The sequence below is a fragment of the Aquila chrysaetos genome, chromosome 5, assembly GCF_900496995.4.
Source record: "Aquila chrysaetos chrysaetos chromosome 5, bAquChr1.4, whole genome shotgun sequence".
Taxonomy (NCBI): Eukaryota; Metazoa; Chordata; class Aves; order Accipitriformes; family Accipitridae; genus Aquila; species Aquila chrysaetos.
In genome coordinates, this window is record NC_044008.1 from 4301496 (window position 1) to 4329145 (window position 27650).

At 41.9% G+C, this 27650-nt stretch overlaps 1 protein-coding gene and 1 long non-coding RNA gene across 5 annotated transcripts; both read left to right on the forward strand.

Moving 5' to 3' along the window:
* The first annotated feature begins 4276 nt into the window (after window positions 1-4276).
* Window positions 4277-20347, forward strand: RBM17 (RNA binding motif protein 17). Of its 4 annotated transcripts, none has more exons than XM_030015331.2 (13): window positions 4374-4392; window positions 4701-4904; window positions 6161-6301; window positions 7812-7928; window positions 8836-9002; window positions 10950-11047; window positions 12034-12090; window positions 14683-14824; window positions 16800-16951; window positions 17659-17735; window positions 18108-18206; window positions 18538-18610; window positions 18756-20347. In XM_030015331.2, exons 3-13 carry the CDS (start codon window positions 6179-6181, stop codon window positions 18857-18859), a joined length of 1209 nt encoding a protein of 402 aa, XP_029871191.1. In that variant the 5' UTR covers window positions 4374-4392; window positions 4701-4904; window positions 6161-6178; the 3' UTR covers window positions 18860-20347. The 4 variants fall into 4 exon arrangements, with proteins under 4 accessions (XP_029871190.1, XP_029871194.1, XP_029871191.1 ...); XM_041123252.1 differs by having other exon boundaries at window positions 4377-4392; window positions 17662-17735; XM_030015330.2 differs by lacking the exon at window positions 4701-4904 and having other exon boundaries at window positions 4277-4392.
* Window positions 20348-23998: 3651 nt separating this feature from the next.
* Window positions 23999-27569, forward strand: LOC121233284. Its single transcript, XR_005932320.1, has 2 exons — window positions 23999-24577; window positions 25583-27569. It is a non-coding gene; the product is annotated as an uncharacterized LOC121233284 (long non-coding RNA).
* The last annotated feature ends 81 nt before the right edge of the window (window positions 27570-27650 follow it).

Here is a 27650-nt window from a genome sequence, read left to right on the forward strand (position 1 = left end):
AGGTTTAAAATCCTAAAGGAAAAAAATAAAGATAGTTGGAAGATCAGACTTCAGCATCATCGAGGGTCTGTTGGAGGGTGCAGAGCTGGCCAATGCTTCCCCACCTTTGCAGATATAGCTGAAAAAGAGATTTCAGGCACCTGCCTCCAAGATGTGTAGTGCTGGGGATGGCCCTGCAAATGTCTCCTGCATTTCCAGTCTGTCTGGGACCTCTAGACTTGGCAGCTGTGTGAGATTTCTCTACCTGCCTGCAGCCTTCCTGAATTTAATTAGGTGGATTTTGTTGGCTTCTTTGCTCCTATACAGGTGTGTACAAGTATATTGTGGTTATTATTACAAACAGTGATGGATAAATTTTGATCCACGCCTAATGCACTTTCCAGACTTAACCAAGAGCTGCTTCTCTTCTTGTGAATTATCTGATTCATTGCTTTAATAGGTAGTTATTTATGGGTCTAATAATTTAGCCTTTGCCCTCCCTGTTGTGACTTGTTCCTAGAGGGAATTGAAATCTCCCGTTATTATTGTGTTTTCTACCTTTGCAGACTCTAGTCTCTTTTTAGTTTTTCCCAGTGACTGTCATGCTGTGATATTGCTTTGTGACATTTCAATCCACAGTGATTTCTCTCTGTACCTTTTGATACAATTAACTATTTGATTCCTTCCTTTAACATAGGATACCAGTTCTTTTCTCAATGTCATTCTGTCATTCTGTAAAATTAGTATTCAAGTGTCCTGCTGATTTTCTTTCTTCCACAAAGTTACAGGTATGTGAATTATATCAATCCTTCCTTTAAAAATGCAGGCATTGCAAGGGCAGGAAACCAAAGGAAGATACTTGGGAGATCCTCCATAAATAAAGTGAAGACAATTTCTGCTTATATTTAAGAAGCTTTCATTGTTATTATGAAAATAGACCCATCTGTAAATGCACTGCCTAGAAAGATTGCTGTAGTAGAAAGCAGCATAACTAGGAGGGGAACAGTCTAGTACAGTCTAGAACTTGAAATCAGATCTTTTTTAAGTAGTAGCTTTGCTTACTAGCACCATTTTTTCAGCTAACCATGGGGAAATAAACTGCATAGTACAACAGTCGAAAGCAATGCTGGAGATAAGGACTTTCTGACTAATATAGAGATAGTGCTTGTAGTATTTTGAGTTTGAAGTGACAGTGCTGTCGGCTTTGGGGTTGAAGGTTGTGCTTTGCTTTGCAGACAATGTTGCATGTTTATTTGCACCACTTTATCATGTGGTGCGAGTGGCCATAATTCTTAGAACTCTCAGCTCATCCAATTTGACATGCTTGGTACGAGCTGGAGATACACCTGCCCATTATAAGCAAAAAAGAAAATCCATTCTTGCTGCTGTCAAAAGGAAGACTCCAAATAATTATTGCAAGACTTTGGGGTGAGCTACCTGGAAAAGATGGGAAATAGGTGTGTCCAGGCTCGGACAGATACAGAATTTTAGGGATTGTTTTGGGAAAAAAAAATTATTTCTGCAGCTAGACAATCAGAGAATCAACCAAACCAGCCCACTTTAGGCCCAAATGACATAAGTCTAAAAATACTTCTAATAGCCAAATACTTTGCAATAACACGATTACTCAGTGACCTCAGTATTAGTGGGAGCCATAGCATAGTGAAATGGTAACAATCATGCCTGAATAGTAGATGGGGATGTTTGAAATACACTTGATGGGATGTGAGTGTAAGTTTTCTTTCTTCTGAAGTTTTTCGCTACAACTGTGTTGTCAAACTCAGAAGAGGCTCATATTATTGTTTCCATTTTTTTCCCCCCAAATTAAGGTGTGCTTGGTAAGTAATTAGAAGTGCTGAATGCCCAAGGAGCCAAGCTGCCAGATCACTCATTTAAGAAGCTACCACAGATTTCTTAAAGAGTTAGAAATACAGTATAGAGAACTGTGATATAACATACAGAGAAAATACAGTGATGGGCATAAATACAGTCCTGTTCTCTGGCAATAGAATTCCTAAATCTGCTTCAAACTCCAGTATAGCTCCAACTAAATAAGGGTCAGCGGCAGCTCATTGTATTTCAGGGACACATCTCCATGCTGGACTCCATCTCCCCAAAACCTCACAATTCATCTATAATGATTATTCTTCTCAGCAGCGATACAATACGAGCTTTTAAACCTGAAAAACCCTGACGGCTCTTAACGATCATTCAAAGTCTGAGTGCAGAACTAACGTAGAGTTTTGTATTGCTGTTGCCACTGGGACTTGAAGTGGCTGTCTTTATGTGAGCTATACGGAGCATCCGACAGTGTTTGCTGTTTGGCATTAAACCATCCTGCCAAAATAAAGTTTACTTTATGTTTATTGTTGTTTGTCTCTATTCCCATGGTTTCACGCACCTTCTTTGAAAGGGTTGTTGCAGGGATCATTACAGAGACGTGCCGAACATCCCATGCAGACCATGAGATGAACGACTCCCGTCTCATTCAGCTCAGCTGGGAACTCCCCCAGAGTGGGTCTGTGATCTCCCACCACAGCAAAGTACTCAAAATTCTGGGGCTACCTCAATTATGGGGGACCCCAGCTCCCACCAGCATCACGGTCTCGCCCCGTTGCAGGACCCACAAGGCACATCAGGGACTGGATTCCCGGCATGAGGAGGGAAACAAAGCTCAGAGCGCCAATTACACTGGATGTGCACCGTGAAAACCAAAAAGAATTTGTGTTTCTTTGGGACTGAGGAAGCCGGGAGCCCAAACTTCACACCTGCGATGAAAAATCTGGTGTGCAAATTGCTGTCGTCTTTCTGCTCTCACAGAGTTCATCCCCATACCCCACTTTGCAGTGTCCGGCCCTGTCCTGCCTGCCAAAAGAACGTGCTGTGAAGTCTGAGGTGCAGGAATCCTGAGGTGCAGGAATCCTGAGGTACAGGCAGTCTGAGGTGTAGGAATTCTGAGGTTTAGGAATTCTGAGGTGCAGGCAGTCTGAGGTGTAGGAATTCTGAGGTTTACAAATTCTGAGGTTTAGGAATTCTGAGGTGCAGGCAGTCTGAGGTGTAGGAATTCTGAGGTTTACAAATTCTGAGGTTTAGGAATTCTGAGGTGCAGGCAGTCTGAGGTGCAGGAATACTGATGTTTACAAATTCTGAGGTTTAGGAATTCTGAGGTTTAGGAATTCTGAGGTGCAGGCAGTCTGAGGTTTAGGAATTCTGAGGTGCAGGCAGTCTGAGGTGTAGGAATACTGAGGTTTACAAATTCTGAGGTTTAGGAATTCTGAGGTTTAGGAATTCTGAGGTGCAGGCAGTCTGAGGTGTAGGAATTCTGAGGTGTAGGAATTCTGAGGTTTAGGAATTCTGAGGTGCAGGCAGTCTGAGGTGTAGGAATTCTGAGGTTTAGAAATTCTGAGGTTTAGGAATTCTGAGGTTTAGGAATTCTGAGGTGCAGGCAGTCTGAGGTGTAGGAATTCTGAGGTTTAGGAATTCTGAGGTTTGGGAATTCTGAGGTGCAGGCAGTCTGAGGTGCAGGCAGTCTGAGGTGTAGGAATACTGAGGTTTAGAAATTCTGAGGTTTAGGAATTCTGAGGTTTGGGAATTCTGAGGTGCAGGCAGTCTGAGGTGTAGGAATACTGAGGTGTAGGAAGTCTGGGGTGCAGGCAGTCTGAGGTTTACAAATTCTGAAGTTTAGGAATTCTGAGGTGCAGGCAGTCTGAGGTGCAGGAATACTGGGGTTTACAAATAATTCTGAGGTGCAGGCAGTCTGAGGTGCAGGAATACTGAGGTTTACAAATAATTCTGAGGTGCAGGCAGTCTGAGGTGCAGGAATACTGAGGTTTACAAATAATTCTGAGGTGCAGGCAGTCTGAGGTGCAGGAATACTGGGGTTTACAAATAATTCTGAGGTGCAGGCAGTCTGAGGTGCAGGAATACTGGGGTTTACAAATAATTCTGAGGTGCAGGCAGTCTGAGGTGCAGGCAGGCAGGGCCCTGGCCTGCCGCACCGGGCAGGTAAAAGGCGGCTCAGCTGCGGGTCTGGCACCTTCATTAGGGCTGCAAGTGCAGGGGGAGGTCAGGAATCCGAACGCTTCCTCCCTTCCCTCCTTTTCGGGATCAGAACACCCTTCCCCAGCCCGTAGCTCCCGTAGGACTGGGGGCTCCCTCCCAGTGCCATACTGGTTCGCACTGGGCGGACCTCGGGGCGGGGCGGGGCGGGGCGGGAAGAAGGGGTGTTGCGCCCGCCGCCCGCCGCCAGGGGGCGGTACAATGGCGGCGCTGCCGCAGCGCGCTCGGCGCCCATTGGCCGAGCGAGGCGTGTGCCACCGGGCGGGCGGTTGTGCGCAGGCGCGGCCGCCGTGCAGGGCGGCCCTTCCCGGCTGCCTTAGCGGCCGGCTCATGGCGGCGGCGGCGCGGTGACGGGTGAGCGGCGGGCGGTGGGCCCCGGCCGGCCGCGTCTGCCCGGGTTTGCCCGGGGGGACCGCACCGGGCTCCGGGGGGGTGTGGGGAGGCAGGGCGGAGCTGGAGGCGGGCGGCTGTCCCCCCTCAGCGGCCTCGGTCGTGCGGCTGCTCCCCTCGGAAGGGGCTAGGCCCGTGTGGAGAGTGGGGGGGGGGCGGTCAGGGCCCCTCAGCCCCCGCTGCGCGGCCTGTCTGCATCCCGGGCCTTGGCCCCCTCCGTCCGCCCGGGGGACGGATATAACAGCCCGCTTTTTCTGTCGGCGTGGTTACAGGTCCTCTGCTTTGCTCTCTTGTGCTCCCCCCGCCCCGGCTGTGGTGCACCCCCTCCCTTCCAGGCGCTGAGGCAGAAAGTCCCTTTCCCGCCATGGCAGCACCCTCCCCATATCCATACGCGTAGCCTGACCTACCCCAAGTGCATCATATCTGCCCCAGAACAGCTGCGCTCCTGCTGCGTAAACTTCACTCCCCTGTGGCAGGTGGGAATTCTTGTAGCGCCTTGTCCTCGTCCTGTTCCCATAGGTGTTACGGTGTTCCCCTATACGTTTCATTCCCTGTACCCGTATGTGTAATAATCTCCAATGAATGCAACTTCCTCCATTTTCTTGCAGTGAACTCTGTTCTGCCGAGCCCTGGTTGTTTCATATATTTCACTGCAGGGTTAAATTGTTGTTTTTTTAAAAATTTTTTTTGGTGAGCTTGCCGCCTTCTGGAGTGGTAATATAGTTGCTGTCTGCTGCATCTGAGACTTTTTCCACAGGTTTTAATGCATATAAGTTATATCTATAGCAACAGTAATCTGCTATGTGTCAGGCCGGTTCCCTCAGATATAAGTATCTGTCAAATCTGTGGGATCAAGATCTTGCTGATGAGTCTATAAGCTTTTGCTGCAGACCGTTAATCAGTCATGTTTGATCCTGCAGAAAATTAAGAAGTTAAAGTTTTGGGGTGAAGATACTGTAATCCAGGCCTATCAGACGCTAAACAGTGAGCTTACAGGTTGTTCCACAGGTGATAGGCCTCTCATTACATTCAAATTTTCTCTTGTTCCGTTCATGTCAGATGCGTATCAGACAATGTGATGCATTTCATGTCATTTTATTGATGTTACCTAGCTAATTTTATATATGTGTGTGTGTGTTGTATGTGTATGCATGTAAAAGCTCTATGTATTTGAGAGGCTTTAACTGTCATGGAAATAGTTAATAATACTCTGGCGGGTATATTTAGTATAAGAAAGGTATTCCTTTACAGTGATGCAAGAAATAGTGAAATTTAAGAAGATGATTGGAATGTTGATATGTTTGTGTGGATAGTTTTTAAGGTCAGCAGAGACAATAATTCCTTTGTGTTTAATTCAGAAGTCTTGAGGCTTGTGTGATACATAATGTTGAATTTCTTTGTGAACCTCAAAATACCAGTGTGGACTATAGCGTAACTTCTTCAAAGCCTGAAATGATTGGTATCTAATGCTACAAATGTAATTTTAGGAAGTTTCCAACACCTGTTAACACTTGAATAGTACTCATGACCTTTAAAACAGTTACTTTTTTACAGCCTTACTGTAGTCACGTGTATCTGCTACTAGCCAGAAAAATGTTACTACTTCGAATTTTCTCTGGCTTTGGAAAAGAGATATATAAAAATAAGGTGTACAAACATATACAGACTAGTCGCAAATAAGCCCTGGACATCGGTTGGTTATGTCATCTGAATTTTTTCTTTTGTCTTTTAGTTTTAAATTGAAGAGAAAATGTCACTTTACGATGACTTGGGAGTTGAGACCAGCGATTCTAAAACAGAAGGCTGGTCCAAAAATTTCAAACTACTACAGTCTCAACTGCAGGTGAAGAAAGCAGCTCTCACACAAGCAAAGGTATAGTCCCTTTGTATTTTTGCTTTCTATTATTCGAAGTTCTTTTGTGCTCAGAGCATTGAGGAAAGTTTGTGACCTTAGAATACCAATGTGGGGTAATTTTGCTGAGATTTGTCTGAGTTTATAGCAAGGAGCGTAGCAAAATTGAGGGGGGGGGAAAGCGAGACGCATGTTTCTTGAAGTCTGTTAGAGGGAGTCTTGCAAAATTAAAATTGAATGAAGAACTGATGCGTGTGCTGCAAACCTCAGACCTTTAACTAGCAGAACCAAAAGCTGATCTTCAAATCTAACTTTAAAGATAATGAGATTAAGCTCTTTTTTTTAAGTAATTAAGCATCATACTGTGATAGGTAGTTGACAGTACTGGCTGTTGGTCATTCTTGGCATTTTGTATCGGTTGTTATTTACATGTTTGCATCATTTTATGCTTGCTATTCGAAAGGCTTTCGGTGCTAAAGTGCAAATCATTGTGCACTAGAAATTTTTGCAGAAAGTTATTTCCGGTGTACGTGAAAGGGAGGAGTGCAAGCTAATTCCTTGAGCTTAAACTGTGATGGAGCCATTTTTTCTTTTTATTGCTACAGTATTTCACCCTTTTTTTTTAAGCAGTGTTGATATTTTGGTTCAGGCAGGACACGTGTTCTTTGTGGTGTGTAGGTTCTAGAGTGAGATTACTTAATTTAAAAAGTAGCGGGATAGATACCGAACACTTAAGTAGGCACAGCGGGTTTTTTTCCACTGGAATTACTCCTGAGTTATGCTTCTAAAATTGAGGGCAGGATTTAGTTGATATTTGGAACAACCTGCATGAATGAAATCTAAATGGCTACCGTATTAGATATATTCTTTGTCTATGTAACTGATATGCAGTGTGTGCACAGAGTAACGGAAGAATAGAATAGGATTAGAAAATTCGGAGCTCAGAATAGATTAGAACATTTTATCAGATCATAAAATATGAAGAACAGTAGATCTTTGGAATAAGACTGAGTGCCTTCTTAAAAAAACCCACTTGGTTCAAACTCGTCTGAATTTTTAATGTGTGTTTCTGGTCCTAGTCCAAACCGTGGACCATTCACCTACCACTATATGTTCTAGTACATGCACAAGCAAAATCTGATCTCACTTGTTTAAAAAGAGGAAGGTATGCACTGGTTTCACTGAAGCGTTCTTTGAAATATTGCGTCAGTCTGTATTTGTGTAGCAGCTCTTTAACCGTAGTTGGCAAGCATCTGTCTCAGAACCGAGTGGCCTTTGCCACCCCTGAAACATAACATAAACTTAGTTATCCATGTCCGGGTTTATTAGAAATGTTGAGAATTACTGTATGTTGATAAACTGGAGAGAAATGATATATTGAGCTTTGCACAGTGAAGAATTTGAGACTGTGGTTTTCATCCTTTTTTAAAAAAAATTGTAAATACCAGCTGCAAGTATGTAAAGAAAGCTGCTTTTTAGAAAACTGTTTTGTTGTCTTTTTAGACATTTTGTGTTTTGGTGATTTTTTCAGAGTCAGAGAACAAAACAAACAACAGTCCTTGCTCCAGTGATTGACCTGAAACGAGGTAGCTCTTCTGATGAGAGACAGATTGTGGACACACCACCTCATGTAGCAGCTGGGTTAAAGGTAAGACCAAGGCAGCTAAGAAGGCCAGCTGTTAACAAATGTTTTAAAATCGGAATTCTTTGACTGCAGTCTGTATTTTTATTTTTTCATCATCTTTCCTAGTGGTGAAAGAAGTGATCATTTTCTGAAATTCATTTTCTCTGCTCGGAGGTTCTTTAATTAACGAACATTTCAACTTTATACAGACTTCCATGTGACACAACATGGAATTACCAAGGTTGATGTGCAGTTAAAATAAAACAGTGTTCCTAGCGTATTTCTCCTGGACAGTTGCAAAGTACTTTGCAAGACAGCAATTTGGTCGGGTAAATAATGAATGTAATTGTAATTGCACCAGTGTTGGAACTGGACCTGTATAACAATCAACTTAAAAATAAAAGGAAAGCCTTGTAACCTTTTAAAATTGATTTCTCCTGGTAAGGAATCAAAAGAAACTTTCTGCCTGAAACTTTTTCAAAGGTGATGGTTCTGAAATAGTTCTTTCAGATGAGAAAAGAACAGTATGTACACATCTGAGAGGCACATGATGAAAAAGACTGATGAGATTGTGTGGGAGGACCCCTTGCAGATGCAAGACACCATAATACTTCTAATAATGAATTAACGGGTTTTGAAAAATTCTTGTCCACGTTGATTTGCTGCTGTGTTGTTTTTGTCAGGGGGAGTGGGTGGGGGTGATTCTTTTTTCATGGAAAAATTTGAGACAGTGAGAGAGTGGGTGAAATGTTAGTTTTTAAGTAAAGTGAAGATTTCTTTAGTATTGGTCGGATTAGGATATTACCTGCCATCACCTGTCAGGAGTTGAGTTTTGTGTTGTTGGGAGTAAGAAGGAAGCATTAAACTCTTAGTGTCCAACTGGATGTTGTTTTCAGATCTCAACTGAAAAAATTCCTTTTTCTTTTTTGAGGATCCTGTACCTAGTGGTTTTTCTGCGGGAGATGTGTTGATTCCTTTGGCGGATGAGTATGATCCCATGTTCCCAAATGACTATGAAAAAGTAGTAAAACGTCAAAGAGAGGAACGACAGAGGCAGCGTGAGCTGGAGAGGCAAAAAGAGATTGAAGAAAGAGAAAAGTAAGGCTTTTGTTTAAACTCATGATATTGACGACTATATAAAGAATAGACACATTGGTTTGTTTAGTTTTATCCCTCTAAACAGTTTCAGGGAAATTCTTAAAGGTTTTGTGAAGAATACTGTATCCTTGTAGATACAAGCGCAGTGTTTTAATTAATAGGTTTTAATGCTCTTGCAAAAATCACCTAACAGTGCAAAAAATTGTAAGATTTATCATGTTTACAGCCTCTTTGACTGAAAGATGCGTCAAGTTTTTCTATATTACTTCATTTCAAGTAGTAGCAGCAGTAGTTGAGTACTTCATGCATTATCAGACTTTGACCTTGCAGGTATTATAGAGTACTTGTTGTCACTATAACCCAACTACAGAAATACCTTTCAACACTCAAAGATAAACCATCCTTTCTGCTTTTAAATACTCCAAACTGATACATGAATGTGTTTCAATTTTAAAGATGTAGCTAGCACAGCCTTTGAGAGGCATAATTATGTTTTCTTTTTCAATGTTCTGCATTCGGTTGAAGTGAGTTAATTGTGTATTTATTACTCTCTTGTCTCTGAACAAAAGAAAATATTACTTATTTTTTATTACCTTAATGCCCTTTCCCTCGAATAAGGAATCTCTCTAATCATATTAAAGAAGTTGAATGCAGATTCAATGTCCTATTGAAATAGGTGGTAAAACACCAGCCAGCCAGGCAGTAAGATTAAATTTGCTTATTTTAAGTGAAATTAATAGCCAACTTCATCATGGTATGAATCATCTAAAGTCTGTGGAATTACAAGAGGGGTATTCTAGTGCTCTGTTTAGATTGTGGAAATTAATTGATATGTCTAGTCATCCGGACTTCTGTGTCTTCTCTCGCTTATATCTTCATTGTGCTGGTGGAGGAGGAATGCCTGAGGCTCTGTCATACTTTAACTAGCATGCAAGATCTCAAATCTGAGCTGTCATTTCCACAGCTTCAGCGTTGATTGCTATTTAGTTGTGCTTGTAACTTGTATGTGGGCCAAGAGGGTAGTCTTTATCTATAAAATTAGAGAGAGGAAGTGAAAAATATGTAATACATTCTGTTTTGAAATTGGGGAAACAATCTCAGCCAAACCTGGATCAGATGTATGCTTTGTGATAACCTGGGTGTTTGAATAGAGTATACATTTGTTTTAAATTCACAGTGTAGGGATTCAGAAATTTTGTCTGGTTCCATAGAGTGTTGTTTTTAGCATCTTGTGGCACAGTTTTGATGGCTGTGCTGGGAATGAGATCTGATTTATGTCCCAAGGTGTGCTCTTTAAGTTTTTGGGGAAAAATACTTTTTGTTTTTCTAAAGTATTAGAATGAGTAATTTTGTGATCACAATAAATAACAGTTGAAGTGCAAACAGTTCTTGAAGCATTTCTCAGCTAAATGTTAAAAGTTTTGATAGACTTGCCTGCATCTTATTTTAGTTGCCAAGCTAGCTTCTCAATAATCTGATGATTTAAGCGTGATGATTTTTTTTAAATTGACCAAGTCAAGGATATTACTCTGTATAGCCTGTGATGGTGAATTTAAAAGGGATTCTGTTCAAAGCAGGGTGATTAATGTCTCTGTTACCTTCCCGTCGATTCTATCCAATACCTCTTCCATTGTAGTTATTCAGTCACTGTAGTCAGTTTGGACTAGATATATTCACATGCTTCCTCATTTCCATACATTCTCCTTGGCTGACTTGCAAGTGGAAAATGATCTTGCTTTGGATCATCTTATATTTTACAAAAAATACTCTATGAGGATAAAAGCAAAGAAACAGAAAGTAAAGGTGTTTACTTACACCTTCATGGAAAACATTATAAAGTGCCAATTAGAGTGTAGCAGTATAAGTCACACTGCAAAGGTGATATCGCAAATTAAAGCAAAGTGTTAACTTTGATGGTTTCTTATCCTAACTTACTGTGTCTCCTAGAAGACGTAAAGACAGACATGAAGCCAGTGGGTTTTCAAGAAGACCAGATCCAGATTCTGATGAAGATGAAGATTATGAAAGGGAGAGACGAAAAAGAAGTAAGGGAGCTTTTTATTTTCTTTGATGGGGAAAGAGAAGAAAAAGGGGGGGGAATTTACAATCCTGTTCCCATTTCATGGATTCTGTATTTCTGTGTTCTCAGCGGAGAAGTGTACTATTATTTCCGAGCCTTTAGAATAAACCTAGCATTTTATTACATCATAACTGTTGTAATGCAGAAAACTTCTTTCTGCAGAGGGAGATGGCAGCTACATTATTTGTGGAAGGACCTCTTTTTACATTAGTTTGTAGATACCTGTTTTAAGCTTCTGCGTGATGTAAGTTCCGGGAAAAGGCTGAGGCATGAGATAAAATCAGGCTATGAGAATCACTGTTGAGTTTTCACTATAAAAGCTTACCATTCCTACATTTGTTATTTGAATGCCCTTAGAACTAGTTAGCAAAATGTGCATTTGGGTGACAAGATATGTCTTTGCATAAAGAAAACTAAACTTTATTCTCTTTCAGCAACAATGTTACAGTAAATAATTGGGGTTGGTTTTTATTTTAGAAAAGAAAATTTCTGACGGGACATTTGAAATATTTGCTCTGCCTTGGAAGTTTGGGACTACATTAGAATACTGCCTATTAAAATACGGAAGGGGCTTTGTACTTTACTCTCATGAAAGTGTAGTTAATCCTGAACAGACTGTCTTCTTCATTTGACTTAATCGAGCAGTTTTAGAACTGAAGATTTGTTTCACTGCAGTCTTTAATTTTGAAATCCTATGAAACATGTTTGATAGACGCCATATGTAGTACATCACTGCAGTTCGCTGTTGTCTCCCTTGATGTGCCTTTCATTCATTTCTAGTTTACCACTATTGAAACTTCTCAGACTGCTCTCTTGCTACTTTTCTGTTGATAGTGATATATGTTAAGAACTGGCTTGTAAGGAGCCAACAGCTGTATTAAGATTCAGTGAAGCTATTCCGAGCAGCAGAACCTAATCATATGAATGTGTTGTCTTCCATTTTGCTCATAGGTATGGGAGGAGCTGCCATTGCACCACCCACTTCTCTTGTTGAGAAGGACAAAGAACGTAAGTAAACCAAAATCCTGTTCTCTAAAACCTAGCAGTGGTGTTTTATTTCTCACTCAACCTTCTCTTCAGTTAAGTCACCATGCTGCTCTTCCCGTAAGATTCTTTTTGGCAGAAGAACTTGTACTAGTTCTTTGCTGATGATGGGGAAGCTGTGGGGAACCTGCGATACTACTGTGCTTCACATCTTGGTTCTAAAGGATTCTTTCTGTATTGCTAGAGAAGTGGTTTGGCAAGCTGGTCTGTTATAACCGTGTTCAGTTACTCATTTCTGATGTGAAAGAAGAAATGTTGCAGACTGATTTCTCTGGGTAGACTGGAAACCTCCACAGCATGGAGGGGGAATTTGCCCACTACCCTTTGCTTTAGGAGGTACTTTATGAATATCTTCCCTGAAGGGGTTATGCGCTACAGACAATTTTGTAAGTTTTTGAGGGATACAGTATTTGTTAAAGAGGGGTGTATGCACTAGTGTTTCCCTCCATGAAGATAGCTTGAAGATTGCAGTTGTCCACCAGATGGCATAGTCTTGCTACAAGAACAAAACTGTTCCCTTTTTTTGCATGTCTAATTGTTCTAAATTTTTAAAATAAGGAACAGTATGTTGTGTACGTTAAAAAATAATAAGAAAAAAGAATCTTATGCACACAAACTTTCCTTTGGAAGTCCTGATTTTATTTATGAGAAGATTCAAATTAAAAAAATGAAGCTTGGCGGAGTAAGTGGATGATACAATACTGAAAGCATTTGAAGTGTGTAAACATTAAAAACAGAAAGAGATTGTTTTGAGTAAATAATTAAGAGCAATTGAGCGATGTCAAGGAAAAGTAAATATAGGCTGGAAATGGTAGAAATATCCTGAGGGGGAGAGCTTTTAAAATGTGACGTGATCTCACAAGGAAGCCTTTGTACGGCTTGTTACTTGATGCTCAAAGCTAGGCTGGAAAAAACTGAGAAAATATTGCTGTAGCAGAACTCCCATAGTTCAGTCCATCTGCTGCTTAAATAGGGATTTTTTTTCCCTCATATGACATTCCCAAACTTCACATCTCACATTTTATTCGGTAAGATAAAAGTAGTAGTTCAAAAGAAAACAGTCTAAAATGAAGTCGGTTTAAAAGTCCGTAAGTACGTTCAAAAGTGTGTTCTGCATATTTCCTTTAGTATTCTGTAGAGGTTTTTTTACATTTTTCCCATCTGACTTGTCAGTGGAAGATAGTTTAATAATCTAATCAGTATGATTGAGATATCTATGTATAGATATAGAGATATATATATATATATCTCTTCATCCCCCAGGAAAAGTTACAGTTCAAAAACTGTCAGTGAGATCTCTTAAAATTGTATAAATACTTTGTTTCAAGTTGCATTCATTCTTTTTAATAGACTCGTTTCTCTTTTGTGTAAACGTACAGTATACTTTTCTTTAGTCCTCAGGCCCCAAGCTGCATGCATTAATCCATTTTTGTCATAATTCTGTTCCTGATGAATAGGGCATTTAAGTTTGCTTGCCCTCTGTCTGGGTAAACTCATTGTTGTGCAGGTGGCCTCTTAATGCTTCTTTTCTCCATTTGATAAGAGGTTAATAAATGCATTGTAGACCCACAGATACAAATTCATTGTATATCCTATGAGGAAAATCCAGAATAACTCAACTCAAATCTTGTTTTTGAGTGAGAGATGAGGGGATGTTAAAGCAGCATGTGTTTGGTGGATGAAAAGCTGGACATGAGCAGGCAGTGTGCACTCGCAGCCCAGAAAGCCGACCGTACCCTGGGCTGCATCAAAAGAAGTGTGGCCAGGAGGTCAAGGGAGGGGATTCTGCCCCTTTAACTCTGCTCTGGCGAGACCCCACCTGCAGTACTGCGTCCAGCTCTGGGACCCCCAACATCAGAAGGCCGTGGACCTGTTGGAGCGAGTCCAGAGGAGGGCCACGAAGATGATCAGAGGGCTGGAGCACCTCTCCTGTGAGGACAGGCTGAGAGAGTTGGGGTTGTTCAGCCTGGAGAAGAGAAGGCTCCAGGGAGACCTTATAGCAGCCTTCCAGTACCTAAAGGGGGCATACAAGAAAGCTGGGGACAAACTTTCTAGCAGAGCCTGTTGCGATAGGACAAGGGGTAATGGTTTTAAACTAAAAGAGGGTAGATGTAGACTAGATATAAGGAAGAAATTTTTTATAATGTGGGTGGTGAAACACTGGCACAGGTTACCCAGAGAGGTGGTAGATGCCCCATCCCTGGAAACATTCAAGGTCAGGTTGGACTGGGCTCTGAGCAACTTGATCTACTTGTCTACTTGAGCAGATGTCCCTGCTCATTGCAGGGGAGTTGGACTAGATGACCTTTAAAGGTCCATTCTAACCCAAACTATTCTATGATTCATGTGTAAAGGAAACATTCTTCTGATTTGGATTTACGTGGAAGACTTTTTTTTGTAATTTGTTAGTATAAAAGCAGAAAATAGTACAACTTGTAGATGAAGAGCTGTCTGTAAAAGAGTTAGATTGAAGGCATAGTACTCTAGTGTTCATAACAAGTAGGTAGTTCATGCAAAGTATTTTATTGAAAAAGCAAATACCTCTGTTTTCTTCAGCTGTAGCATCATTTCCATTTGAAGAGGAGTCAAGACCGCGGGCACCATCTTCCAAAGCAGCTATTCCTCCTCCAGTGTATGATGAGCCAGAAAGACCTCGTTCCCCCACGGGACCTAGCAACTCTTTCCTTGCTAACATGGGGTAAATGATTGACTTACGCACATTTTGTGGAAAAAAGGCATTAGAAGGTGGTGGAAACCAAAAGTTAAAATAGTTCATCGGTAGAGAAGAACAGAACCCATTGCATGTATGTGGTTAGTCTGAGTGCATGTAGTCCTAACTGCCAGGATACAGAAAAAGCAGTGGATTTACTCGATTGAGAGAAATGTGTTTGAGGTGGTTGCATTCAATGCAGTGCTTTTAAGCGAGTTCTGAAGCCACATTCCAGTATAAAGTGTTTATGGCTAGTACAAGCCAAGCTAGTGTAGTATACAGGAAAACACAGATGGCATGTTAGTTCCTCTAGGTTTCTTTTCCAGCTTTGTCTTAAATTTGTTACATACCAGTGGGCAAGTCATTTCAGCTCTGCTTTGTTTGTTTGTTCAAAAATTCAAAGCATATTTGCATGAATGTGGCAGCTGTGGCTGCAAATCTGTCCATTTACTTTTCTGCCTTGGATTAGCATTGTGTGTAATGCTTGTGTTACTACTGTGGCAACAAAGAGAAGTTGAATTTATAGTTAAAAACAGCTTAGAGACCTCATTTGAAAGGTGTAGTGGTTAGGTATGGCCCTCTTATCAATCACATCAGGTGTTGTGGAAATGCAGACTCAGTGGAGTCAGACCTGTATCCAGGAGGAACATAGACATAAAAGTGTAGTTTATTATGTTATTAGACTACATTTCCATTTTGGAGACAATTTTTCATGCAGTTTTTTTTATAGAAACGCTTTTTTCTTTTCTTACATTGTCCAGAAAAAGGGTAACCAAACTCAGTACTGTTGGACCAGTTTATGCATTGTTACCATCTCTGGTTAGCAATGCTCTGGGACCTTCACTTCACTGAAGGAAGTGCTAAAAATATGACCTAACCTGTCTTACTTTGTCCACACAATTGGCTACTGTTTATCCTGTGACTTAGGTGTTTTAACCTTTTGGCATTACATAACCAGACTTTTTGGGCTTTTTTGATATGTCTTTGTATGTTTCATATAGTATGCTTAGAAAATAGTCATGTAGTCACTGATCCTGCATTTTCTGTGTAATGGTATATGCCCATTGGTAAAATGGGTGTGACTGAGCATAGAATATTCACTGTGGTGTCAGCTACTATACCATGGCATATCTTTTGTGTCTTGGCCTATGTAGCTATGGTCTCCAAAGAAATGTCAACACGTGTAGGTATGTTTTGATTCTATCTATTCATTTAGTGGGAATTTCAAAACCTGTCAGTGGAGGTGCTTTTTGTAAGGTACATACAAAAAAAGGGTACCTTTAAATAGGTTGGGGACTTTATTGCCTCAATATGGTCTTGAAAATTCAGAAAGGTGAGACATGTTTAAATTAATACTGAGGATACCCAGATTTGTTATAGGAAGGGCTAGCAAAGCTGTGTATTCAGGAACTTACGCCAGCTTTGAACTAGTAGATAGTGGAATGTGATCTTGTGTGGAAAGTAAATATTCTACATCTGCCTCTTCTCTCAAGCTTTTGATACCAGCCACTGACAAAGACAAGAAACTGGACTAAATAGATCTTGGTCTAACCTGTTTTGTGATTTACTGTCAGCAACCTGATCTACTGAAAGATGTCCCTGCCCGTGGCAGAGGGGTTGGACTAGCTGGTCTTTAAAGGTCTCTTCCAACCCAAACCATTCTATAGAGTGTACGATTCTGACTTGCACTGCTAATGGAAGTTGAGTTGTGTTTGTAAAAGTATGAACAATTTTATTTAGTCAACTTCTCTGACAACTTTTATCTGTAATTTAGGGGTAACACTTTTCATCTTCACAGGGTGCTGTGAAATGGCTAGGTTGTGAAGTCACATAGAAGCTCTTAAGTTTTCAGTCTCTGTGTAATGATATTTTAGGAGCTGGAGTATTTGAGCACTCAGGAGAAATGCAATGTTAATGTTTTGTGTAATAAACCTTTACTAACTGATGCTTTTTCTCTTTGCAGAGGGACAGTAGCTCATAAAATCATGCAGAAGTATGGTTTCAGAGAGGGCCAGGGGCTGGGAAAGCATGAACAGGGGCTGAGCACAGCACTGTCAGTAGAGAAAACGAGCAAGAGGGGTGGCAAGATCATTGTTGGTGATTCTGCAGAGAAAGGTAATTTTGTCCTACACCAATAAGTTTGTGAAACACAGTCAGGGAAAAATAATAGTTCAGGCTCTGTGGAAGCTCCTGGATTTTTTGTTTACTATCTGTCCTTGCAGAAAATAGAATTGGAAGAATGACTTGTGTTCCTTCTTGTGGAAATGTATCTTTTTTATCTTTTTTTAAAGTTGTCCTCTATTAACTATTTTAGCTCATCCTCCCCTTCCCCATCAGTTGTCTTCCTTTAGTGTTTGGAAGCCTGTTCTCTTCAAGGGGTGATCCAGCTCTCCTTCTGCTGGCTTTCTCCCTATCATGTGCTTTAGATACTGCTCTCATTTCCCTGCTGTTGCCTCATCTAGAGACAATACCTAGGCTTACGAGAACAGCACCTCTGCCTGAGCACAAGTGTTGGCAGTCAGGAGATCTGATTTTTAGCTCTTAGGGGATCTGATAGAATTCTGAAGTTATGAATGATTTCCCTCAAAGAAATAGTATGTCGTCAGTGTTCTATCTTAATTCACATTCTGTAGCAGTGATTTTTCTGCTTATTGTCCTTCCAAATAGCTATGAGTTCTGAATTCCTCACCAATATGAAACTACATTTTGTGGCTTTTATTCCAGTGTTTGATAACAGTAAGATTCTGATAAAAGCCCCCATATAAGGTTTAAATGAGCTTTAATCTTAAATTATTCCATGATTCACTGTTTTATCTTCATAGCAGAAACGGGCAAGAAAGCGGATTCTAACCCCTTGACTGAGATACTGAAATGCCCAACTAAAGTGGTCTTACTAAGGGTAAGTTGGGAGTAAGGGAACATGTCTTGGTATTTGCAGCATATGTGACTGGTTGAAACGTTTAAACCTGTGTTCCTGTTACAATGACTCTATACAGTTCAAAAGGTTCTGGCCTGCAACTACATGGTGCTTTGTGTTGTGGAGAAAATATGTGTCTTCCTGAGATGCAAGCTGTGACTGTAAATCAACACTGCTTTAGATTATACAATTACCTTGTCTTAGTACTAGGGAACTGTCTCCTCTTGTGGCTCTTGACTGGTAAACAGAAGCTTAAAGTATTCATGGTCACAGTTGCATGCATCTGTGATTTGTCTGCATAGTCATCTGTACACACTACATCCAGTGAGTTGGGTTTATTCTTTTAACTTTCAGAACATGGTAGGTGCTGGGGAGGTGGATGAAGATCTAGAAGTTGAAACTAAGGAGGAATGCGAGAAATATGGCAAGGTTGGGAAATGTGTCATCTTTGAGGTAAGAGATAATCTGTCTCTCTTTGTGGTTGCTCTGAAAGCAAATTGGGCGCTTGTCCCTCACAACTGGCTTGTTACTGCCTTAGAGAAGGGGCATAGATTAGAAGATCTCGCAGGGTCCTTTGCTGTGTTATAATTTTGTATTTTCCGTATCTGTGAGATACAAACTTCTAATGTGAAAAACTGGGCAAAAATCTCTGGGTATTGTGCTTTTGGAACCCTTTTATTGTGTTCTTTTCACTATTTTTGTGAAGAACAGCAATTTAAAATAGTATTTATGCTACTGTTCTAATTACGTCTGGTTTGGGGGGGTGGGGGTTGTTTCGTTTCAGATTCCTGGTGCCCCTGATGATGAAGCTGTAAGAATATTTTTAGAGTTTGAACGGGTTGAATCTGCCATCAAAGGTAGGGTACTATATTGTGTCCTGTGAACCTCAGCGTTAACTTCTGTAGAGAGATTAAACAGTCTCACTGATTAGACTGTTCAGCTAAAGAAATGTTTATTTTATTGAATTGCTGCTTGCTGACCTGTTCCTGGTTTCGATTCCAGCTGTTGTGGATCTAAATGGAAGATACTTTGGAGGCAGAGTCGTGAAGGCTTGTTTCTACAACCTGGACAAGTTCAGAGTACTGGATCTGGCAGAGCAAGTTTGATTTTAAAAATCTAGCTCGAGGTGTCACTGTTTTGGCAATCATGTTTTCAGCAGTAGGCTGGGAATAAAGAAGAGAAAAGTAGCTTTCCTAGCAAACTGGAAACAAGCCTCATTGAATGGATTTTTCGCATTCGTTGTGACTTACATTTTTTTGTAATATAAAGCCCTTTGAAAGTAAGATTCACGTCTGTGTGTTTTTGAATTGCACAATTCTGCTTACTGCTCTGGGGATCCTGGTTTTTTTGAGCTTTCAGATGACTTTGTTCTTTTGAAAACCCACTGCTGAGGAGATGCTTTGTCTGTATTCCTGCTTTCCTTGTTCTGGTGCTTCATCATGGAGTCCCTGTGCTGCATCCACAATAAGTGGGAAGCTTTGGAAAAGGACTATGTGCTATCATACTTCTCTTCCCTGATGATATCTCTCAGAGTTACAGCCTTGCTCTCCTAAGTCCTCCGTCTCTGCGCGCCAGAGTGATTTGGGGTCCTTGGACAGTTGGCAGCTAGTTTGTTCTTTCCTGACTCCAGGACAATGCTTTCTATGTCAGAATGGAGCCTAAAGTAACAAGGAATGAGTCTTTCTTCCCAAATCCAAAGAAAATACACGTTTAACCCAGGGAAATGGAAGGAGGAAGGAACTTAAAATGCTTAGCCATTTGAATCAGAATGAGTGGACTGTTAGCAGGAACTCTGTGCTGTCAGATGGTCTTTGCTAGAAATATCCAGGGTTAACTGATTACAGGTCATGACTGAAATGCTATAGGTAGAACTGAGGGAAACTCATTCTTGTATCTGGCCAGCTATCAGAGTCTCACTTCCTCTAACATCACACATAGGTAACTAACTTTGTTTAATTGATTCAAACCTCGCATTTGCGCTCTCTATCTCTCTATTTCTATATTTGAGGTCAAATAGCATCAGGGTTAGGCTTTTTTTTTTTTTTTTTTGAGGAGTGCCAGTGGAAGTTTTCAAAGTAGAAGGTGATAGAAGAAAATTCTCTTGTGAAAATCTGAAGAGTTGACAAACTAAACTACTAAACACTACAACTTTTTTTTTATCTGATGTAAAATAATATATAGCACTCTGCTCCTGATTTTATGTTTGCTTTTGGTTTGGGAACAGTATGTGACAAAGAGTTGGCAAGAGGTGGCTATGCAACGATGACAGTTGCCTCTGTGCTCCATTGCACCTAGAATTGTGCAGATATTAAAATGGAAGTGAGCTCTGAGGGCATTTTAGCTGTTTGAAAGCTGAAGCTGGATGTCTTTTTCCTGTTATACACATGTATTGGGGGGAGGGGGTATAGACCTGTAGTTGATCAACGCTGTGAATATCTCCAGTTATTGCCCTTTTATTAAGTTTTGGCTGCAGATCTATATGACAAACCCTTGGTCTTGTGTTTTGCTTATTTTGTCTGCTTGTGTTCTGCCAACCTCTGTACAAACATCTGCTTGTAAAACAGAAAACAATTTTTAAAAAAACTTGTATTTTACCTACTGTGTGTTGGCTTCCTTACTGTCCTCTTCTGTTGCACAAGGCCTTCCCACAGTCAGTTGCTCCTACGCCACGTGTGCTGCTGTTGGCAGTAGTTGTAATCCACCATTAGAAAACCTCTGCTGCAGCAGAGGTGAAGAACCGGCCTGACTAATACAAAAACCGCAGGACTTGGGGCAATAACAGAATCTAGATTCTGTTATTGGCTCTGCTGTTAGTTTTCTATTTGACCTTGAGCAACACTTTAAGGCCTTTGCTACTATGTACTAAAACAAAGAAATTAGCCTAATATGAATTGGCATAGATTTGCTTCTAGGAGTCACATAATTTGAGTGACACACTGTAGGTTAAGCACTGATAACAGATTTAGTATAATTTGAACTTAGCTTGAAATATGACTTGGCTTTAAGCAACATGATTTATTTATGTCTCTTATTTCAGCAAATACCTCTGTTCTGAGTGACTAGCTGTAAGCATTTCCTGAGGTATACAGACTATTTTTTGTGTCTTCTAACCACTTGTTCTGCTGTTTTCTCTGTAATACCAGCTTCTGAGAAAACTTTGATGAGTTGGAGGTCTTCCATTTTCTGAAAATTGCTTTACTGGCAAGTTTTGAACCATTTAGTTTTAAAAATCCTTATTGTGGTTGAAGACTTATGGGTAAAGTTTACCCCTGGAAATGTAGTGGGGAGGACTTGTTCATTTAGTGTTTTGTGTAGGAGATTCATGCTGTAAATAAAATATTTTTCTCTACCGTGGGGTCACTAAGCATAAGCATACCTCCTTCTGAAGTGTTAGCAGCCCTACATTGCCTTATTTTCATCTCTTTGTGGGTACTCGCTTTGGTGGATGCTGTACAAATACATGACGCTGGAGCCTGCTTTGTAAGCAGTTGTCCTTTAGGCGCTGCCACAGGAAATGCAAACACATACACGGGTGTGGAAACCTGAAAAGGATCAGACACACTGACTGAGGTCCTTAGTCAGACCTTACTTGTCACGGGTAATGTAGTTGGTAGGAAGCATTTTTGTGCAAATGCACATTCTTCCACTTTAGCCCATGTTGATGTGCTGGCTCAGACTTTCTCAGGCATGGCTGCATCTTGCATGCCTTTAAAAATTTAGTTCTGAATTTACCTCTCTACTTCCTACCTCCTCTGGAATCTTGTTACTGACTTACTTCTATTTCTAGTAGTTTCTCATATTACTTTTTATTTCACACCTCCAGCTCTTTCTGCTTACGCGTCCTTTTTTTTCCCCTCCATGATTAATCAGCATCTTCTCAAAAGGCTCAGCGGCACTTAATTTGGAGTTCTTTGTTGCAGCTACAAAGTTTTACTTGTTTGTCTTTGCATACTTGAAATTGTGCACCCCCCTTTTTCTGTAAGGTATGTACTTGCAACTGGTCTGAAGCAATATTTTTGTTTCTGTGTGGTGCCTTAAAAGGTTATGATTTTGCAGAAAATTAAGAGGATGGTGGCCTGTTAAGATACATTTGCCTTATTGGCAGTATGGTATTGGTTTTACTGCTTCAGATGAAGCATTTGGTATTTTTCAGGCCTGTTTTCCTCAAGTTAAGCTTTAATTCCATGTTTTAAGTACCCCTGTAAATACTCTGATTCTCTAATGGGCTGAATAACTGAATCTCCTCTCGGTCTAAGTATGAACTGTTCGTTACTTCTGGGAATCTAGATTAGATGCCTACTTAAGAGAGATTTGGCAGTGTCCTGAAGGTAGCAGCAAGCTGAGAGGGACGTGTAGGACGTGTTAGCCCAGAGCTGAACCAGGTGTCCCGAGTCCATTATCAACCCTGAAGTCTTAAGAACAAGGATTTGCATAGTGGCATAACCATTTGCTGCCTTGTTTTCTTCCTAATTTGTAACCCTGGCTGCTATTTTAACAGTGGGGAAGTATTGACTTGATGCTTTTGTAGTTACAACCTCAACGTTTCATTCCTAAGTGGTAACAGCTATTTCAGAGCCCATCGTTATGTACATAATTATGATTGTATTTTCTTATGTGCACTGTTCTGCTCTTAACCTGTGTTGAATTTCAGTGATCAGTCTATCACTTGCCTGCTCGGTGTCACACTAAAGAAATCTGATGAGATGGAGCTCACAGGGAACATTTGTAACATTACTATTGTCAAAATCTAAGCTTGCTTTGCCAATACTATGTGAAAGGTGAGAGCTGTTGCCCCGAAGAACTTGCTGTCCGAACAGCCATACGAAGAGGGAGGGAGGCAGGTACAAAAGCGTCTTGCCCAAGGTCATGCAGAAGGTTGATTGGAGAGTTGGGATTATGCCCTATTGCCCTATACTTGCAACTATGCAACCAAAACCCATATTCCTTGTGGAGTTGCTTTTTATTTTAACAACAGAAAATGGTAAGCGCTCTTAGCCTTGAACTTTGGATTCGGAAGCGAATTCAGCTGAGCAGGAGATGTAATTTGTGTGCTGGAGTCTGCGTAAGCGCTTGCCTTTTGAGGTGCTTACCTGAACTGAAGCTCCTGTGGTAGGTTTGTCTGAGTGTGTCAGGGTATTTTACCCTTCTGTGCAGGAGAAAATGTGCATTGTAACACCACGTAGTTTTTATAAAGATAGAAGGAAAATTACGGAAGGCTTCCAAGAGGTTCTTAAACCTCTTAAATCTTTCCTGCTCCGCAAGCAGAAGTTTAATGAGGGAGTACTTTCTGTCCTTACAGCACTTAGTGCAGGAGGCCCTGAGCAAGACTCAGATTCATCCCATGTTAAATTAAATTTCATCCCATGTTCATCCCTGGGGTTGTTCCTCCTAAGGTGCAGGACTTGGTGCTTCTTGTGGAGTTTCATGATGTTCCTGCCAGCCTGTTTCTCCAGCCTGTCAAGGTCCCTGCGGGTGGCAGCACGACCCTCTGGAGTATCAGCCACTCCTGCCAGGTTGGTGTCATCTGCAAACTTGCTGAGGGTACACTCTGCGTCATCGTCGAGATCATTAACAAAGATGTTAAGCAGGACTGGACCCAGTATAGACCCCTGGAGTACACCACTAGTTACTGGCCTCCAACTAGACTTTGTGCCACTGATCACCACCCTCTGGGACTGGCCATTCAGCCAGTTTTCAAATCTACCTCAGTGTCTGCTCATCCAGCCCATACTTCAACAGCTTCTTTATGAGAAGGATCCTATGGGAGACAATGTTTGAAAGCCGTACTGAAGTCCAGGTAGACAATATACGCTGCTTTCCCGTTGTCTACCAGGCCAGTCATTTCATTGTAGAAGGCTATCAAGTTGGTCAAGCATGACTTCCCCTTGCTGAATCCATGCTGACTACTACTGATGATTTTCTTGTCCTTCATGAAAACAGTTTCCAAGATAGCTGCTCCAGAATCTTAGAAATAAATGAAAATTCTCTAAAAATTGGGAAAGAGCAAGAGCATCCATACAGCTGAGGGCCGCTTACAGATGCATCTGGCATTGATAGTGTGTTCCTGACCTGGTACAGGACTATAACCCTGTTCCTTTTCCCAATAAAGCAAGAGCTGCTTGTGATCGTGGAGAACTTACTATGCTGCTTACAAGCACTTTCTGTACCAGTAACTGCAGTACGATGTGGTAATGATTGGCTGCTTTGGAGAATTCATGCCTTTAGGTGATGAGGCACTTGTCCTGAAAATGTGGCTACGTATCACAGTGCTATTCATGTACTTCGTCCCCCTTTCCTCACTTTGCTTTCTACCTGATAATTTCAAAGTGTTTTTCTTAGTTTTATTTCTATCCAGCAGGTTGCTTTATTTATGGGCAAAGCCTAACGGTCTTTGTTTTTCCTGCAGCGTTTCTGCAGGCAAAGCTTGGGGAACATAAAAGCCTGGGATCTTGAGGCTGCTATCAGTTTTTATATTAAAAAATAATGATGTGGACATCATAAAATCAATACATACTTTTTTTTTCTGATTTAAGGGGGAAAAAAAGGGGGGGGGGGGGGGGGGCTTAACTGCACAGCAAGGATTTGCCTCACCAAGCCTGGACTGTGTGAAATAGAATTGATTATTTGTCACTCTGGATGCATCAGAAGAAGGATGGAGATGTTTCTCCAAATGTGACGGTTTCTTTTCAGTGCCAGGTGGGTGTGTGGTAGCAGTTCAAAGCCACGGAAATCAGTGGAGAGGGGAGACTGAGCTTCCTGCATGGGAAGAGCAAAATCACATTTAAAAACCTGCTTGAGCCGGCAGCTGCAGAAAAGCCATCAAGGTATGTGACATCTGACAGCGGGTGGTGCTGCTGCGATAATTACTGCATGTAGATCACTCCTGGGAAATGCTGTCCAGTTCCCTACTGGGACCTTTCTCTCCAAAACCCAAAAGCAAAACGGGAGACCAAGGATCCAGAGCTGTGCAAGGGACTGAGAGTACCTGCTCCGAAGTGTTTGACCTGTATCTCTCTAATCCAATCTTGTCTCAACACCTTTATAGAGCACCTAATCTTTGTGATATGAAGATGCCAGCTCTAATACCAGAGGTTAGCAAAAAGTAATCTGTCTAGGTCAGGTTGCAGCGCACATGGGGTTTGGCTGGAAAGTTTCCAAAAGCTCATCGTTCCCAGTCCCTGCTGCATCTTAAGCCCTGATGACCTGGTTGTGCTGCCCGCTCTCCCAGCAGAAACGGCATTGCCATTGCTAGCGAGAGGTCACAAGCCTCTCTGCAACTTTCCCTTCTGTTAAATTTGCAAGGCTGAAGCGTCCGGCTGGCGATCAAGACGTGGGGAGAGCTCGCTGTGTGAAAGGGAGCTGGGTACCAGGTCTCTGTGGCTGCTGGAGCGTGGGAGGATTAGCAAAAAGGCCTTGAAAACGTGGGCACGGGCTGAAAACAGAAGCCTCGGGGCTATAAACAACGTGCTGATGGTCAGTGACTGGTCACTGAAGTGCAACCTTGAGAGACTGGCTTAGGTGTCAGAGCAGCAGCTCAGCAAGAAAACGGCTGAGCAGTGGGATAAGGGGCCTGATGCTGCCTGGGAAAGCAGCACCTTCAAGCAACGTGTAACCCAGGGGGTGAGGATAAAAGTCTGCCTGAGCACTCGAACGTCTTATAAAAGGACAAAATAGGATTATGCGAGCCAGATCGATCATGTAAGCATGGCCCACGACATACTCGGCGCTAGCAATTACAAGCACCCTTGTCTTTCTTGGGTTTGTGCCACGCAAGCCATTCAAAAGGTTATAAATATTTTAAACAAGCTGTTTGCATTACTTGCTTGTAGAATACAACCCTGGTAGTGAAGGAGATCCCCGTGACTGATTCTCTGAAATGACTGCATGGCTCCAGCTCAAGAAAAGCACCGACATCCCTGTCTCACAGATTGCTACCACCCATTATCGTACCGTACCACTAACTGGAAAGGGAGGTCAGTTCAATACTGATTTCCTGGCTGGGCAATCACCGATACGAAGCTCCGTTCCTCCCTGTATAGGTAAAGATGTCTCTGCTTCCCTTAGATACGTGCAGAAAAGCCGAGTAGCTTAGCTCAGCTCCTGTGCCCTTTGATACAAAGCCCGGTTCTGCACACCTATTGATTCGGTGCAAGGTGGGGAAGGGAAGTTAAATCTCCATCTTGGCCAAAAAGGGTTTTTCTGGAGTTAAGGATGAAGCTGAGGGCTGCAGTCACAGCATCTTGGTCAAATGTGGGTTTTAAACCTGGGAGAAAGGTAAAAGGGCTCTTGGCTGGGTCAGTTTTAACTAAACAACCTCCCTAAAATATTAACGGTCATTAAATTATGCTTTTGTTTGCTTCGGAGACAGCTTCCTACAGGACACGGCTGGGAAAGGTGCTGGCAAACATCGCTGCTCCGAGTGCCTGTCTCGTGGAAACCAGAACTTGGGAAGATCTCGAGAAGCCATATGGACCATCCCTCAGCCCCGGGGCAGGATCAGTGCTGGCTAAGACTGTTCCCAGCGTATTTGCCCAACCTGTTCCGAAAACCTCAAGTGATGCTGAGCCACCCGCCACCCTCTCTGACCGTGCAGCCTGGTGTTTGTACTCTGTCAAGAGGAGAGATGTCCTCATTTCACCATCCTGGACCGTATTTTATTTAGTTTAATCTAAAATCTAAACCTGGTTTTGGGACCAGCTTGCTTCTCAGCCGTTTTCTTTTTTTTTTTTTTTTTTTTTTTTTAATGTTGTTCTTTTTAGATCCCAGACAGAAATGCTGTTGAACAGTGAGTAAGGGGGTGAAGATCCTAGTGCACCAGAAATCCCCAGACTATGTGTGAAGGCTCCCCTGTTTATTTAAACTACCTGGCACCACTTAGATGCCCAAGGTGCTTTCTGTGGGCGAAAAACAATAGTATCTAATATAGGGAATGAGGCAATGAGGTGCTCCAACTCCTACGATGGCCTTGGCTGGAGCTTGGAAGCTGCTTTCTAGAAATTGCCCATGGGGAAAACAGAAAGCAGATGTGTGGAGACCAAGGATGGTCCCATCTGAGATCTTTCTAGGCCAATGCACAGAGCGACTGGAGCAAATCCCAATTATCAACGAGACGCTTTATTCACTTTAAGATGATTTCCTGGGGACCAGATTCAAGGGAGGATGTAGCTTGTAAGCCTCTTCCTCTGAAGAGCAGCTGGGTCCTGGGTGAATGGCCTTGGTTTTGCCCATGGAATGCAGAGAAGTAGGTGTTTCGCTGCTGAACAGGCACCTCTTAAATCCCAAAACGCTCCTGGAGCATCAGGAGCAGCCCTCCATCCAGTCGGCTGCCTCGAGGCTGAGTGCTCGCCCAGGGATTATTTAAGCCTTTTCACCATTTCATCCAAGGGGGTGGCAAAGCCTCTCTGCCTCCCTGACCAGGTGGTGGAAGCGCCTGAATGGGAAACTTAACCACCAGCCTCTAATACAGGACCTGAACGCACCTACGATGCTGTGAGGTGCTCCTACTGGGAAGTTTTTGGAGCTGAACTGACAGTGTCCAGGAAAGATCAATGTTGCAGAAAAAAAACCAGCCGAGGAGTTAGGCATCTTCCAAGCTATGCAGGCACGGAGCAGGATGTTATGGACAACAAATTTGGACGTAAGCATCCAAACATGGATTTTGATGGACACGACACCCAATTTCATTATTGAGTCTAACCCTGAGTATATCATGTTGTTTCTTTTGCCATGACCTGGAATCATGTGCTGGAAATATTCTTCCAGAGATGAACTGCTGATCCCTATTTATCCCAGCCAATAAACCTGTAAAAATATGGATTTGTGTTTTATAGAGATTCAGAAGCTCATCACTTCAAGGAATCTTCCCAGAGTACAGCACCGGGTTAGAGTCGAGCTCTT